Source organism: Elgaria multicarinata, chromosome 2 (genome assembly GCF_023053635.1).
Source record: "Elgaria multicarinata webbii isolate HBS135686 ecotype San Diego chromosome 2, rElgMul1.1.pri, whole genome shotgun sequence".
NCBI classification, from domain to species: Eukaryota; Metazoa; Chordata; class Lepidosauria; order Squamata; family Anguidae; genus Elgaria; species Elgaria multicarinata.
Window position 1 is genome coordinate 122,211,590 of NC_086172.1, and position 17,728 is coordinate 122,229,317.

The 17,728-nt window shown below is 41.1% G+C and overlaps 2 protein-coding genes across 17 annotated transcripts in view; both read left to right on the top strand.

Moving 5' to 3' along the window:
• Positions 1 to 9,154, top strand: part of NR1H3 (nuclear receptor subfamily 1 group H member 3) — a 41,273-nt gene extending 32,119 nt beyond the window's left edge. For 4 of the 5 annotated variants that reach the window (XM_063117503.1, XM_063117505.1, XM_063117504.1 and 1 more), the window contains 5 exons: positions 1,108 to 1,287; positions 2,172 to 2,271; positions 3,305 to 3,418; positions 5,127 to 5,221; positions 6,596 to 9,154. In XM_063117503.1, coding sequence (XP_062973573.1) covers positions 1,108 to 1,287; positions 2,172 to 2,271; positions 3,305 to 3,418; positions 5,127 to 5,221; positions 6,596 to 6,742 — 636 coding nt within the window. In that variant the 3' untranslated portion in view covers positions 6,743 to 9,154. Of the gene's footprint in view, positions 1 to 1,107; positions 1,288 to 2,171; positions 2,272 to 3,304; positions 3,419 to 5,126; positions 5,222 to 5,303; positions 5,385 to 6,595 lie in introns of those variants that run through there. The other variant, XM_063117507.1, reaches the window with a different exon arrangement.
• A 3,712-nt stretch (positions 9,155 to 12,866) lies between these two features.
• MADD (MAP kinase activating death domain) overlaps positions 12,867 to 17,728 on the top strand; it is a 93,847-nt gene continuing 88,985 nt past the window's right edge. For all 12 annotated transcript variants that reach the window (XM_063117512.1, XM_063117513.1, XM_063117514.1 and 9 more), the window contains exon 1: positions 12,867 to 12,935. The gene's annotated coding sequence lies outside the window, so the exon portion shown is untranslated. The remainder of the gene's footprint in view (positions 12,936 to 17,728) is intronic.

Sequence of the window (17,728 nt, forward strand, 5' to 3'; positions counted from 1 at the left end):
CTCCAAATTAGTGAAAGAAAGTAGGCTGCCAATAAAACTTTCACTATACTTGGCAAGTTAGTCAACGTTTTGGGGAGTTATCCCACTTTTAACAGAGATAATGTTCCTTTTCCAATTCTCCTCCTCCATCCCAAAAGGCTCTGCGTTTGGTATGGGCCCTGATGTGGCTATGCCAGGGGAAAAGGGCCCAACTCGTAGGCAGGAGCTTGCTTTCACCTTGCAATAGCTGGCATCAGAAGCCTTGACACTTTTATTCATTTAATTTCTACGCCTCCCAATAGCCAAAGCTCTCCGGCAGGGCCGGTGCCAGACTATTTCGCACCCTAGGCAAGGCGAGCTACTTGCACCCCACACCAAAAAAAAAAAAAATGCCAACTTCATTTTTTAAGAACACATGTTTTGTAGAAAAATTAAAAAGCACAAAACTTGAACTTATTAGCTGTTTTTTTCTTAAAACAGCTAATTTGTATAAAACTGTGACCCTTCAGGGTCAGTACTGCACCCCTCTGAGTTCTGCGCCCTAGGCAGCTGCCTAGTTGGCCTAATGATAGCGCTGGCCCTGCTCTCCGGGCACTTCACAAAACCCAAAATGCAACATGATAAAAACATAATGTAAAATATTTAACGTACAAAAAAATTAAAACAATTTAAAACAACTAAAAACAATTAACAATTACCAAGACCCAACAAAACAGCTAACATTAAAGGCCCCATCACCAATGCCTGGGAGTAGAGGACATTCTTAACCACGTGCTGAAAAGATGACAATGTTGGCACCTCTAGGATCTCTTCAGTAGGAGATCCTAGAGGAAGGCATTTGTGCCATTTGTGCTTGTGCCACTTGGGGAACAGTGTGGCTTACCTGTATTCAAAGCGCTGAAGGTTCGTGTGACTTGAGATTGTGGGATAGCATGCAGTAGAATGTAGAATAGAAGAGAGAATAGTATTAGTAGGGGTCATTTGAGTCAGAGGTGCATGAGAACTGTGAGTCAATGTGAAGGACCTGGGATATTTCTCATTCATTTCATTAGACTGCTTACATTATCTTTCTACCTTTTCCACACTGTTTCTTCCTTCTCTCTGCATGGCTTTCCCACCCAATTGCAGCCATGGCCTCAGATTTCAGATCCCCTTCATCGTGAAGCACGACAGCAGCGCTTTGCTCATTTCACGGAGCTTGCCATCATTTCTGTACAGGAGATTGTGGACTTTGCCAAACAGTTGCCGGGTTTCTTGGAGCTCACCCGGGAAGACCAGATTGCTCTTCTGAAGACATCTACAATAGAGGTAAGACCTACACTCTGTCCTTGTTAGAAGGAGTGACAGCCATCAGTGCCGTCACCATTGACCATCACCCACTCACTCACATATCCCTTTGTTATGTACCATCAAACGAATGCAAGAGGAGCCTTTTCTTTTGCTTAATTTGATATTGGATGGAGCAGCTTTTAGGAGCGGGAAGCATGGTACACTTGGCCATTAAGTCAGTCATTCCAAGCTAAAATTTATGTCTGATGGGGTTTCCAAAGCAGGGGATAGTGTAAAAACAGGGTTTGACCACTTGATGGTTCATTCCTCCCTTCTCATCCCTAGTGTTGGAGACTGTTTGGGGAATGGTGCTGTAGCTCTGTCTGTTCCAGTTCAAATTTCTGCCACTTTTATGGCAGGGGCCACAGGAAGTGGTCCCAAGATTGAATCTGAAATCCAAGTGATGGCTGCACTGGAACATATTCCTGAGAAGTACTCATAAAGGGAGGTCCTCCCTTGCATCCCTGCAAGTCACCACAAATGTACCTTGTGGGAGATGAGGGGGCCCTCCTGAATTGTTTTGGATAGTGCTGACAGGGCTAACCAGGGAAGGGGGAATCATCCAAAAATTGGGCGCAAGCAACTTCTGTGAGCCAAGGTCCTGCTAAAAAAAAAGACGCTTCCACCATTTCCCCTTGTCTCCTGTGTTACAGCCCAGGAGTGTCCCCAGACTCCAGAACTGTAGGGAAGGAGGGGACCTGAAAGTCTCCTTCCGCCAATCCCCTTCTGTGAGTGCTCCTTATGATCGAAACCATCATTTATATCCTCTCTGGTGATGTGGGTTGTGGTGCAGAGACTCTTTTTTGTTTTGCTGATTTCATAGACCAGGCCTTTAATGACTACTTCTGCCTTTTGTGCTTAAGGTGATGTTGTTGGAGACATCTCGGCGCTACAATCCAGAAACAGAAAGCATCACCTTTTTAAAGGATTTGAGTTATAATCGGGATGACTTTGCTAAAGCTGGTGAGTGAAACACCATTTAGAATATCAAGCAGATATTTTTTTTTCACTGTGGTCCAATATACAGGGCATATTGTTCACATATTTTCTGTTTTAAAAAGTAAACTCTAGAGTGTACTCCAATAAAAGTCAAATTTCGGACTCCTAATAAATTACACAAATAAATCCAAATATGCTTATTTTTTATAAGCTTGATCAATCTGTACGCTTTAGCTACAACCTGATATATGAGCTTGGGCAATTTTGGGGGGAAGGGGCAATAAGGTATATTGTATGGAAAATATAGGCAGGGGAGCATTAATAGGGAGATAGGGCTTGAGATGGGGACATTCCTGAAGATCATGAGGAAACAAAAAGTAATTACTCAGAAGGCTGAACATTGTAACCTTTCACTGCTTGCATATGTTCAAGCATACTGCCGCAAGCATGCGGCTCTTTTAAAAATCACATGAAAATTCTATCAGATTCTGTGCAGAATGCAAATAGCTTTTCCGGTGTTTTTTCCTGTCTAAACGTGTACCCCACGCATAGGGTTGCACCCTCTGTGACTGAACTCAGTCTTCTTGCTTTCAGCAGTACCCTACATTTAATAAACCATTGTCATTCATTGTATGCAGATGTAGGAACTCTGAAGTCATTTTTAAAGCCCTTTGTACTTGAAGATGTTTATAAAATAAAAGTAACCTAAATCAGTTTTGCTGTTAAAATAATTTTGATACTTGTTAGCTAATATATTCCTCTGTGCATATGTCTGAATGTTTGAGGAAGGATTGCTGACTGTCTTTTACAGTGATGACTCTTATTGGAATAGTGTTTCACATGGTGTATTTTTGAAATGAAGTAGATATAATGCCAGGAATAAAAACAAAGTGTCCGTTTTTTCCTCCCAATAATCCTCTATTTAATTCAGGGTGCGCCCCCATCAAAATTCGAAATATCTTCATTAAGTGTCTTTTTTGGGTTTTTGGGGGGAGGGGTAATACATAGAAACAGTGTCTATTTTTAACTTGCTGCTCTTTGTCTTTTTTTCCTCCAGGCCTTCAGTTTGAGTTCATTAATCCTATATTTGGATTTTCAAAAGGAATGAATGAACTGCAGCTCACTGATGCTGAATATGCACTTTTAATTGCTATCAGCATTTTTTCTGCAGGTAATAAGCCTGGGAGTGTGCTGAAAACTTCAGCATGTTTGTGAGTTATTAAATAGGAATGTCCATCTGTCTGTCTGACTATCAATAGAAAGAGAGCATAGATCAGGAATCCTACAGTTAGTACTGGAAGATAATTTGTGCTGTGGTTATTAATTCATCTTCTTGAACTGTGGCTACGAATTAATCTTCATGTAAACAATTGAGATACATCCTTACAGATACACTCCTACAGTTCCTGATGCAAAGGCAGGGAATGTGAAAGATATCCTCTGTCATTCCATATATTAATTACTTTAGGGCTATACAGTGGTGGTGACTGGGAAACAAATAGTCTTGACTGTGTTGTGCGGAGAGGCTTAGCTTTGGAACATTCTCCTAGAGATATGGAATTGTGGTTGATTGATTTGTTTTTAAGACGTAAGCACTTGGCCCCCAGAATTGTGTCAATGTATGAAAACAACATCTGTGGCATGTCTACACAAAGGGTTTGGCCCGGGGTGGATTTGCAGTAGCGGCAAGTCATCTACATAAAACAGCTGCCATTGTGAAGCCGTCCGGGGGGCAAACCCTGGAAACTCCGACTTACTTATTTATCCCTACATTTTTTTGGCAGCGGAGGCTTGTCACAGCCCATTGGACACCATGGGCTGGACAGGGAAGGGGGCGGCCCCATACCTCTGTAAAAATAAATAAAAATAAAAATGGGGGTGGGGGAGGAGAGGAATGCGCAGCTGGGCTGATATAGATAATAAGATTTTTAAAAGGGGGGGGAGGAACAGGCAGCCAGAGGGAGATCAGAGGGAGGAGGTGGTTCACCTGGCATTCATCTCCTCGCATCCTCCTCTGGCTGCCTCGTTCGTTCCCCCCTTTTTAATTTTTATTATCTATATCTGTGCAGCTGTGCAGACTCAGATAATATTTTTTTTAAAAAAAAAGGGGGGAGGAACGACCCCGTTCCTCTCCCCTCCCCATTTTTCTTTTTTTTTTTTATTTGTAGAGACCAGGGAAAGTTCTCACTTGCGTTCCTTACTGTACAGATTCCGGGAAGGAACACAAGTGTGGGAGCTAAGCAACGCCGTCAAGACAGAGGCCTGGGTTGTGTAGGGATATCACAATGGAGCTGCTTCTCCTGTCTGGTTGTCTGAACACTTTGACAGAAAACATTCAGACAACCGGAGAGGAGAAGCAGCTCCAGCAACTACTAAATAAAACCCAGCAAAAGCTGAGCACTTTTTCCATTGAGATAATAGAATTATTTGAGTCTTAAAATGTTTAAATCCCTTCATATACTTTATCTCAATAATTTTGACTGCTCGTGGATTTTATTTTGTACTGATAGTTTAGTTTTGTTATGGCCAAACAAAAAAAATCTATCACTACTACAACAATAATCCTTACAACTCTACAAATTAGACTAGTATTATTTGTCCCTATATTGCAGTTGGGAGATTGGCTTCTCACAGAGTCCACTCATTCTTTTTTAATTAAACCTTTCTGATGATGGATTTATCACAGCAGATGTGGAAAATTGGTTTCTGCAACATTAGTTATTCTGTGTGTTGTTTCTAAGCTGTATAGTGCATGGACAGTTTGTGGAACAGAAGGGTGAAGGGGCATGACATTGAAGTTTGGGTGTTTAACATCAGAGGGTTAAGTCTGACCAGTCTGCATTCAATTACCTATGAAACTTTCACTTGCTTTTTGGCAGACCGACCGAATGTTCAAGACCAGCCTCTGGTGGAAAGGCTGCAGCATAACTATGTACAGGCTCTTCATTCTTACATTTGTATCCACAGACCAAACGTAAGTGTCTGGGGAGAATGACTGTATTGCCAAAGCTATATGTATGGAAAAAAATTCTGATTATAATACTCTTTCTTTTAAGCTGTTAAAGTCCAGTGGATGGCATAGCCAACAATATTACACAAGTACTGTTATTTATGAAATTGTCGAATCCTGAGTCAGACCACTGGTCCGTTTAGTCAAGGACTACTTTGACTGCCAGCTGCTCGACAGTGTTTCAAGCAAACATCTTTCCAGTCCTGCTATCTGAAATCCTTTTATCTGGAGATCCTAAGCATTGGACATGGGTCTTTCAACATGGAGTGCTATGGGGTTATGGTACCTTGCCTGCTATTTAACATTTATTCAGTGCTCTTTGTAGCCACCTTGGGCTCTTTGTGAGGAAGGGCAGGATATAAATAAATAAATAAAAATGAATGAATGAATGAATAAATGAAAGGGACAGAAGAGTGACATAGGTGCTACTTATAGACAATAGGATCTTACTGAGAGACTTCCTGAAGCTATCCAACCAACATTTAGCTGGAGCTGCTGGAGACTGAATTTAGTTTTACTTCATAACCTTTGTTGTAGGGTGCTTCCAGACAAGACTTTTATTGTGCAGTGGCCCTCCTCATTCATGCAATTTTACAGGGGGCCCAAATGCCATCATCTTCCACGTGTAACCCTCCCATATTTTTCCACCACTTCTCCTGCCTTTTTTTTTCTTAGCACAGAAAATCATAAGGAGATGGAACTGCTATTATCAGTCTAGAAGCCCCCCTGGTTTCTGGGGGTAGTGGGGGAGGGTGGGAGAGAACATTTTAAAATATTTAACATTCTAGTAGAAGATTTGGAAACCAAGAGAATCCTTTGACAGGGTTGTTAGTGCTCAGAACAACTGAATTCTGTGCCTTGCCCAGGCTTCCTAGTTCATAAGATACTGGTTCCTAGTGCCTTATCCTTATCTTTCTTCCCCCTTGTCCCTTGTTTTGCGTTCTTTGTCTTTTAACACCTCAGTCTTGACAGTAAAATATTTTTTCCAAAATGTAAACACTAAGAATTTTAATTCATTGTGAAAAGTTTGCAAAGCAGTTTATGCAAGCATCTACAATTTGCACAATTTGTTTTGAGCAGAAAGCATAAAACATGGGGTACTTTGGCACAGCATGTAGCCATCCATAATGTTACAGTGGCTGTGACGAATGAAGTTATGTGCTTGGCATAGGATTAGGTTTAATATTATTAATCATGCTGGTGTCTAAAATGCTTTGCTGTCTTATTACTATGAGGCTGAGTTATTATTAGTCCTCCTTCACAGATGGGAAACTGAGGCAGAGAAACGGATTTTTGGATCTGTCTGATGGCCTTGTCCTTTTGTGTGTTATTTTACAGGATCATCTAATGTTCCCACGAATGTTAATGAAACTGGTCAGTCTTCGGACTCTAAGTAGCGTTCATTCTGAACAGGTGTTTGCTCTTCGGCTACAGGACAAGAAGCTGCCACCACTTCTTTCAGAGATCTGGGATGTCAATGAATGACCACACTGTCCCAGGGCACTGACCTGCTGAAGCAAACCCAGCATTAACTCTTTGCTAACAAGAAACTGTCCTTCCCTCTCCACAAAACTGAAGCAGTACAGAGGCCTGCGTTCCTGCAGTTTTTCTGCTCTGATGAGACAATGTTTAAGGCGAATGGGTTGGACCAAGTGATGTTTTAGTCTTTGATTTAATGTTTTCCAGAAGTGGGACAACTGAAGCACCTCAACATGGTAGAGATGAAGAATCCACTCTAACAATTTCTCCAGTGGCTTTCTTCTTCCAAGCACCTTTCCTGCGTTTAATTTCAAGGACCCACCATCCAGACACACACAGAGGCTTCTCAGGAGTTTCAGAGGCAAGACCCTTTGCAAATCCATTTTGTGCTACTTCATGGGAATTCCTCTGAACTGAATATTCTTAATATATTTTGACATCCACAACAATTAGTAGAGAGTGGGATATGTAATGACATTTGTGGCTTTTCCTTTCTTTCTAGGGGGATTTGTTCCTTCTGCAAGCTGGAGCCATAAGAGCTATCTGTATGAACTCACAGTTGGGCTTTGTTGACTTTTTAGAACAGGTCCTGTGGATTGGGAGGGTAGCTGCATCATAGATATGTCTTATGATTACCTTTTCAAATATTTCTTTCTCTCCCTACCATGCCCCTGCTTCTCCAAAGTACAACTGTCACTAGTATTTTAAGGCCATTCACATGTACAGCATAGATGCGTGCAGCTACTCTAAATGTGAAAGTGTACATCGCATGTATGTACAGTATACGTTCATGAAGCACAATCCTGTGTATGGATATTAAAAAGTAAGTTCCCTGAGTTCAATAGGGCTTATTCTCAAGTAATTACAGCCTTACTCTTTCAGTCACGTGGCGTTATAGATCAGTGTTTGCTGAAGGTCTGTGACACCTGCATTGCAAGAATGAAGAGTGTTCCCAGTCCTCGCCCAAGATATTTTGATGCCTGACACACAGGACAAGATGGTGCAGCTTCCCTAGTTCAGATATAGAAGCTGACTGGACTGGCACTTAATCTTACTTCAACATTGGCAATGGAATAACGTCCATCATCACACCTGAAGTAGCAAGCTAGTTTAGGGGTCCCAGAACAGGCTGTATAGCTTTTACAACTCAGTGATTTTTAAACAACTGGGAGGCTGTCACTATGGCTATCTGGTATCTGCCTCCTGAGGCAGTCACCTAACTAATGGTAGGGTTGGACCTGTTTGGAGCTATTTGTATGAGCCTGCAGTTGTGCTGTGTGTGTGTATTTGCCTATGTTGAAATAGTATTGTAAACACTGAATAGACCTGCAGATTGCATAAGTCTCAAAGGGTGGGACTAAATGTTACATGGAAATCTGTGTAATAAAATCATTTTCTCCCCTTCCCCCCTTCCCCCACACCCATTCTCTACTGTAAGTTTCACCCTCAAAACCATATTTTCCCCAACAAAAACACCCAGGTGGGGATTTTGTTACATGTGTTCACATGCTTAATATTGCCCTCAGAAATTGTCAGGATGGAATAGAACTCAATTTGTCTATGTGAGGCATTAAGCCTATGTACACCAGCCTATGGGGAACATGGGTGGGGGTGTGCTGTTGCATTTATGTCCTGACTTGTAGATTACTGGTCAACATCTGGTTGGCCACTGTGTGAATAGAATATTGGACCAGATGGACCCTTGGTCTGATACAGCATAGCACTTTCTATCCAAGAATATTAACTTTGTTAAGAGTATGAAGGGGCACCCATCTGTTCCGAGACATTTGCTTGTGACCTTTTGTTTCTACCTTCACTATGCCAAGTTATTACTTAAGGATGGCCCTTTAGTTTTAATACCTATAAAGAGTTAAATATTCACAGCCTAATCCTATACAAACTAATCACACCTAAGCTCATTGATTTCCATGGGCTTCAGCACACTTACATTTGCATAGGATTAGGCTGCTAGAGAAATAAATTACTTGAAAAAAATACTGATCAAACTACCTGCCAGGATGTTTGATGCCTGGAATTAAATCTGAGATTCCCTGGTACACTAGTAGTAGGTGCTTCCTTCTTTTGTCAGGATTTCAGTTTGCTTGTCCTGCAAACATCCTGAGAGCCTGGGCCCATGAACCAGTGTGATTACTGATTATGTAGCAAGTGCCATACCTATGGTGTTGGTCTTGTGTCTATTTTGCACTTGAGGTTGGTCTCTTTCCACTGGCCTTTACTCTATGAAGCACTTGTAACAATTTGTAAAATCTGTTTTTATAACTCTTTGCAATTGCAAAAATCCTTATTTTTAATTCTGTATTTTAACTAATCCTTTGCAAAATGTTAATGTTTGTGTAAAAGAATAAAACTAATACAGAATTTTGACTGTCTCATGAAGAACCATTCCTGATGCATCCAAATAAACTCATCTTTTGAAAGAGAACTTCAAAGCCAATTACTTCAAGAAGTGGAGACTGTAGGCTTGGGAAGGAACAGAAAATAGTTTGAAAATGATAACCATACATATCCAGAGCATCTTGGTTTGCTGCGTACATTTGGTATGTCACATACCATAAAATGTTCATGTAGATAGTATGACAACTATATTATGTGCATTCTGTGGTTGCAAATCTATCTATGGGAGCTTTGTCATGGACTAGAATGGGATATAGATTGCATCCTATTTGACCACAGGAGACTACTAGAGTGGAAAACTATTCATCAGAATTTCTAGGTTACAAAAAGAAAGGAGATCAAGGATTTCTAGCTCAATTTGTGTATTGTGTTGGCTCAATTTGTGTATTGGGTCCCATACTATTTTGTCTTAGGATGGACGTTCAGATTGTTAACTTCAAAATACTGCAACTGGACAGACCGCTTTTCTATGTGCTCTAGAATCAAAGGTTTGGAAGAGCTCAAGAGCTATTTAATCCAGCCACTTGGTTACACTGAAAAAAGTGCCATATTATTGACGGATATTTAATTTGCTTAATCTTTTTGTGACAGATGTAGAGATAATGAAATCAATCAATGTGTTTCTTATACAAATACCTGGTCCTGGGTTAATTTTTAACAAATAAGAAACTAAGCTGTCCAACTTTCACATTGATACTTAATGCAGAGTCAAGTAGGCAAAAAGAGGAGTGGCAGGAACTGGACAAAAAGCCAAAAGAAAAAAAGTGAAAGCTTAAAATATTGCTCAAAGAAGAAAATGTATTATATGATGTGACATGTACAACATGTTTTGATGTATAAGACCTTTTTCTATGCAATAATATAGATTTCACTTATTTAAGTGAACTTGTACAAGATATTGGATTAAGAAGAAAGGAACACGTCAAGTACCATACAATAAATTTTCTATTTTAAGAATTATGTTTCGTTAAGATGTGGTGGAGTGGTTAGAGTGCTATCTGGGACTTGGAAGACTTGGTTCTAGTTCCCACTCAGCCATGACTCTCACCCTAACTTGCTACTCACAGGGTTGTTGTAGGGATAAAAATGGAAAGGAGGAGGACCATGTATGCCACCTTGGCTTCCTTGCAAGAGGAAGAAAGATGGGATATAAATATAATACATAAATTGCAGGGGATCAGCGGGGGTTGCCGCTTCAAACAAAACTGGATGGTCTGATTTGGTTGTGGAAGGCTCAGTTGTGCCAACACATTGCGTCTTGTGCGTACTTGTGGGTACATGAAGAATTGGCTGAAGTGAACCGCAAGTCTTATTGTTAAGTATGTAGTATTTTAAGCTGTGTTTTATTATAAAGGATTTGCCTTTACTCCAGAAGATGGCAGCCCCATTGAAAAATGTGTGACTTATTTCAGATGAGTTATTTGCTGACTAGTTTTAAATAGGATTTGGCTTTAAAATGTTAAGTTAAGGAACAATCTTAAGAATGCATATCTATATAAATAAAAATGTAAATGTTCGTTCGAAACAGACATTATATCTCCGAAAGTTCTTCACCGATTGCTTTGAAATTTTGACACAACGTTGCATTCGAATATGCAAGCGTTGTTATGCAACTATGTTCTATATGGGGACAAAAGTTTGTCTTAAAATCGAAGAAATAGGCCTCCTCAAAACCAGTCCTGCTGATCATTGTGACATCGCCAACCAGTAGGCCAATCCACTGCCTCTGCCTCCTCTCCTATTTGCATATTCTCTCACAATTGGCTGAGTGAATATAGATGTCACACCTGTGACAGTTACACGTTCTGAAGAAAGGTAACTGCCAGGAGTTTCCGCTAACCTCCTCACCGTAAAAACATCCTTTTTAAAAAACCAAACAATTTGCTTTACTTCATCCAAATAATGCCTCACAGAAGATCACACTTAGGTCGTCGTACTCGCAGAGCGGAAGCACTGCGACGAGAAATTGCAAATCAGACTGAGGAAGAACGGGCATCAGCAAACGAGAAAAAAAGAAAAAGAATGCCTCAAATACGTGCCAAGGAACCAGCCAAGCAATGTTCAGCCAGACTTGAGGATGCACGATTGCGAGCACAGCAATCGCGTTCTACAACTTCAGATCTGCTTTGTTCTCAACAGAATGAACGCGACAGGCTGAGAGTGGCTGAAAGACATCAACGAGAAACAGCACATCAGCGTCAAACTCAACTCCGTGGTAAACAATCACACGATTACAATCGCCTTGCATTCCGGTACAACCCAGCTGATGATTATAGTTTGAGGCGGCATGTTCACATCGGCACTATGACTGAAGTGTGTCCTTATTGCAAGGCTCTTAAATTTAATGGAGAAACAAAAGGAATGTGTTTCGCTGCTGGAAAAATTAAACTGCCTCAACTTGGAGAACCACCAGAGCCATTACAAACTTTGCTTGCCGGATATACCGCAGAATCAAAGCATTTCCTACCTAACATCAGGAAATACAACTCATGCTTCCAAATGACGTCGTTTGGCGCAGAAATCATCACAGCTCCATTTATGCCAACTTTCAAAGTCAAAGGACAAATTTATCATAAAGCCGGCTCCTTCCTTCCGTTTCAAGATAGTCAACATAAATTCCTACAAATGTATTTCATTGGTGATGGCAATGATGAATTGAATGCACGCTGCGGAATTTATACCGGCATAAAAAGGTCCATCGTTTCAAAACTGCAACAGCTACTTCACGAAAAAAACAATTTAGTACATTTGTTCAAAACAGCAATTGACATGATGCCATCTGATACACACAAGATTGTTATTCATGCTGACAAAACGCCTGCTGGAGAACATGTGCGAAGATTCAATGCTCCACCTATAGACGAAGTGGCAATTGTTATAGTCGGAGATCAATCTTGACAGGACCTTTCAAAGGTGAAGATGTCCTCATTCCTCGCATTCCTATGATTCCAATAGATATGCCATTTCAATTTAAGAGATTGCAATTCCCAATTCGATTGGCGTTTGCAATCACCATCAACAAAGCTCAGGGCCAATCTTTAGAATTGTGCGGTTTAGATCTAGACACAGATTGCTTCTCACATGGACAATTATATGTTGCGTGTTCTAGAGTCGGCAAACCAGACAATCTCTATATCTACACAGACAATGGAACAACTAAAAATATTGTATATCCACAAGCATTGTGAAATTAATCATATTAGAAACATCTGCTTTGTCTTTTCTTGCTTTTCAATTTAACCAGACTGAGCCACAGCAACGCGTGGCAGGGTACAGCTAGTCATTCAATGAATTTGTATGTGTGGTGGCTGTGTTGAGGAATTTGGCTCTCTGCTGGAAGAAAATAGCAACTTTATTTAGAATATCCTTCAGTGTTAGATTATTGTTTGCTTGTCCTTTTTATTTTTAATAATGCCTCTTTTAACCGTAGTTAGACAGGGGGACTTCGTTACAGAACGCCACCCTGGACCGGCTTACTCTTCTGTCCGCTCTCGTGGGCCGGGCGGTGGGGAAAGATGCGCTGGCCGTGGTGCTCCAAGGCCCTGGCGGTGTGACTCCACAGATCCTCTTCCCGCCTCTTCGGGGGTTGGCCCGATTTTCCTGCTCTACGCCGTCCCCTTCAAGCGGCTGAATGGTTCGTTCTCCACCGCCCACTCCCCGCCCTCCTGCCGCTTCTTGGTTCGCTCCTCCCCCGCCCTCCTCCCCGGCTGTTGATGCGGAACTGGCCGGGCGGCGTTAGGCTGGGCGGAATTGTGCGCGAGGAGGACGCGGCCTCCGCTGACAGGTAAGACGAGCAGGCCTCGCGCTAACGGCTGGGAACGGATAATGGGGCCGTGCGCCCCACCTGCCGTCTGTGACATAGGGGGTGGGGAACAGCTGAGAGGTGGCGGCTGTTTGTGGGGAAGGCTGTGCTGCGGCGACGGATTTGTTGGCGTGAGGCAGGCGGGCTTGGGGTGAAGCCGAGCCTGACTGAGGCGAAGGATCCGTGGGAAGTCCCAGGGGCTGGTTGGTTCGTGCTGAGGGGCTCGCTGCATAGCAGGGCGGGCGGCAGGTGCGTCTGTTAAAGATAAGAGGAGGTTGGTGGTGGAGATGCTGGGTGACGAAGCACGGACGTTGGAGGAGGAGGAGGAGGGCAGAAGTGGAAAGAGATGGAGTGAGGTGGGGGGGGGGGGTCGACGGCTGACGCAAGGAGGGTTGTCGTGTGGGGCGGGGAGGTGTTGATAGGCGCTGGATGAGGCGCAGTCGAGTGGGGAGGTAGGAGGAGAGCTGTGCCAGGGAGGGATTAAGCCCGGGGCGTTAGTGGGCTTGCAGCACCCCGCTGGAGTCTGTCAGAGGGATGTGTGTTTCGGAGGGCTGCCTCTTGTGTTCGTGATTTGTCGGGGTTCCCCTCGCCGCCTCCTCCTGTCTCACCTCTGTGCTGATGGGTGCGCGCGCGGTGGCGCCTCTCCTTGCCCCATGCTGGATCCATCTGTCCATCCTTCGAGGCAGGCGAGGGCTGATCAGTGCGGCTGGACATCGTTGCTTGCAGCTGTTTCCCCTTGACTCGCTCTGTGTGGCTGGTTGGGCCAAGGTCACTGGTGAGAAGCAGCAGCTAAAATGTAGCTCGCTGGTGTGGTCAACACAGCCCCTTTATGTTCTGGGGTGGGGACGGGGAGGTAGGTAGGTCTTAAGTCATCCCAGGAACGCCTGGGTCTTTCTTACATGCACGGAAACGAGTAGAACAGATGTGTCAACTCTTCTTTGGTGATGGATCTGACTTGCATTTTCTGGGCTCCAGTTTCTCAGCTGGAAAATTACAAAGTGTCTATCAAGGGATGGTAGAAGCTGCTGTTGTCTCAGGGTTAAAACAACTTCAAAGTAGAGGCAACATGCTTCAAAGAAAATACTATTGCTCAGTTGATACTATAGAGAGCAGCATTTCTAGTGTGCATATGTGCTGCACAAATATACTTCATTTTTCCTGGGGACATTGCATGTGTCTCTCATCTGCAGTGAATACTTATTGTCTCTGGTACTTCATCTAATGGAGACATCCATTTGCAAGCCGGTTTTCTTAAATATACACTTTCACCTGAAAACTTCACCTGACCTTTAATATAACTTGTACTCCTTTTGTAGGATATAATGCTGTTTAGAGATTCTTGGAAACACTACTAGTTAAAAGGTATTTTTTACAGGTGAGACTTTTGAAGTTCCTGCATTTGTAATGCAAAGACAAAATATCACAATGACTAGAATGTATTGATCCTGTATATTTCTATTGTATATTAAATATTTGGCTTTGGTCCTGTGTAAAAACATTCTAATGTGTATTTTGACTTGCTTATATGAAGCTTACCATGCAATTCGATGCACGTCTCCCCAGAAGTAAGCCCCGTTGGTTTCAGTGGGACTTACTCCTGGGTAACAAAACAGGACTGCAGCAGGGTTGATTTTATTTAAATCAAATTGATTTAAATAGCTTCACTGAAGGCCTCAATTTTAATTATTTAAATCAGTAGTGAGGAAGTTCCTATTTAGCCATCATTTTTAATACAACTACATTATTGTTTAATGTAACCATTCAGAGATGTAGGTTTCATTAGACGGAATGTACACTCTAAGTAATTATTCTGAATTGTTTTCAGCTTAATTTTCATCAAAAAATGGGATAATTTGGTCATTTTATTATTAAAGCAGAATGAACCTGTGAAGTCATTCAGGAGATGAACCAGCTCCAACTGTTCAAATAATCATATATTTTTCATGATGTACCAGAATCACCTCCACCAAACAGGCTTTTAAATTGTACCACCAAATTCTACTAAGATTGTTTATTCTTCTGTTAATTTTCTTCTTCAGCAAACAACATTACCAAAAGACACACATGGATTTTTGAATCGTTAACTATTTCAATTTTTAGAGAAATGTAAAGTTCTTAAAAAAAATAAAATTTAGGCAATTTCAACCACAACAACAAAAAAATATTCCCAGGTGGGGTCTCTTTTATGGCTTGCTGCCACCATCCTAGATACTTCCCTTCTATAGTGGCGGATACCTGCAACAGAAATTACCTCAGGAGTCAGGACTGCATGAATACTTTTAGTTTCACTTGCTATTTCCCTCCCCTATCTCTTGCATTTTTATATCCAGACTCCTCCTACTTGTTCAGATATACTCCGTCTTCCCAAATTCTCTATTCATTGACCTTTTCTATCTTTGCACTCAGAGAAAGGCAAGGCCTTGAAAGAGTGAGAGAGCATGCACTTCTGCACCCCACCTGCAGTCCAGAGTAGGACTGATCAGGTTACCTCCTATTTGCATAAACTGCTGTTAGCATATTTATAGAATATAATTAGAAGTTGTATAATTTAGTATTCATGATGAAATCTTTGATCTAAACCCCCTTTTTACTATTTTTTTTAAAATTGAAATCCTATTTAAATTTTTTAAAAATCCTATTTTTATCAACCTTGGATCACAGTCTTAATTGGTATTTTATTTCTCTTCCATTCCTGTTCTTCATTAATAAGAATTAATGTTAAGAAATTACACTTGAATTGATTTGATTTATTACATTTATATACCGCCCCATAGTGGAATGCACTTTTTAGTGTCATATGTGAAAATTCTCTTAAGACCTTTTTGCTTTTGTGAATGTCCAAAGGAATGGTATACTGTGGCTATGGGACTCCAGTTAAAATATCTCTGTAAGTATCATTGTCAGAGGCAACAGTTTCAGATACAGAAGAACAAAATCAACACTTTGAATTATGCCTGGAAAGTTATCGATAGCTTGCACAAAATTTAAGCTCAGCACTAAATACCTTGCTCATGTTCTTGCTAGTGTGGTTTACACATTCTAAATTTCCTTTGTTGCCTTCATAAGTAGAGAAGTTGTACATAATTCTTGGGAAGAGTAACAGGGGCATTTCATGTACAATTAATATGTTGGTAATGGAGTGTATGTATTTCACACTCTGGTAAAGAAACACTTGATGAAATACTTATATAGGGGGAGGTGGGGGAAAGGCAATAAGTAGCTTAGGAAAGGCTTTTCATGGGTCGTCTACACCATCTGTTGTAGTGCAAATACACATATGCTAGTTCACAGGGCTTTGCCTACTTTAAAATCTAAACATTCACACACTTACCTGCAGCCAAATAATAGCTGAGCTCTGCATTTCCATAGCAGTGGACCATGCTATGTCAGGAAGCCTGTCCCCCAGGCATTGTTGATATACTTTTATTCCCCCAATCTGGCAGTTGTTTTATTTGTGTGCACACTTAGTGTGTGTGTGTCTCTGTGTGTGTCAATGTCATGAATAATTGCACAAGTTAAAAAATCACACAGATAAAGGCAAAAACCTATCTTGCAAATCAGGCAGAAAATACACTTTCTTGCTATCTGAACCCTGTTTTCTTTAGAGCCAAGGAAAAGAGATACAGGCAAGGGAAGGAAAAGGGCAACCAGCTTGTCCTACATGTGGCTGCCATGATCCCAACTATGGAGTTAGCGGCCTCAGACTTCTCCAAACTATTTTGTAATGTGACATTTACTAGAAATATTTGCATGTCTTCAAAGTAGTTGTTTGACTCATATAAACAGCTTCTGTTTGTCCCTACGCTGATTTCTATATGTCTTCAGTGCAGTTACTGCAGCTCTTCTAGTTAAATCAATGCCACATCCTCCAGATGTCCACCTGACAACAACAAGGAAGAGGGCCTTTTCTGCAGTGGCACCCACTCTTTGGAATACCCTCCCCTCAGAAATAAAACATGTATCAACTCTGATGGATTTCAGGCACATGTTGAAAACATCTTTAGTCTCCTCAGCTTTGGTTGATATGTAATGCCTGTCATTTTGGTTTTCTGTTTGTTTGTTTTCTGATGGCCACTGGTTATGTTTTGGTGTATTTATATTTTTATATACAGTTTTAAACGCTAACACAGCCTAGATATGTGTTATATGACAGGTGGTATAAAAATATTTTAAAATAATAAACATCAAGAGCTCTGGCATGTGGTAAACTCCAAGAGTACATAACTTTTTTTTCTTGTCTAGTGAGAGAATGTGTTCAAAGTAAGGCAAAATGAGGGAAATGACTGTTATGTATACTGAGGGATTCACCTTAGCACAGACAATGAGATTATATATTTAAAAAAAACTATGCTTTATCTACCATGTATAAGATTTTCCCCTTTTTCCTTTGGTTACTGAATTAATCTTATGTCCTGACACCCAATGCTGTGAATTTTTTGTTTGTTTGTACATATGGACTACCGCAATCTCCCTGCAACTTAGCTGCTTTTATAAATTCAGTTCATTTTAGGGTTTACATAAATGTAAATAGCTAAATAGGCAAGTGGCTGCAGAGTATACATTTGCTAGGAGTTGGAAATTTTCAAGAGATCAGAAGTATTTTGAGATTATTTATGATGAGGAAAAATTGGGAGGCCAAAAGGAGTGTGAAGATGATTGGTGTGTGTCTTTTTAAGTGAGTTATATGGAATATATATATTGCAAGTATACATTTAAAGACTGCTAAGGTTGCAATTCTTATACATACTTAGTTCTGAATAGACATATATAGGATT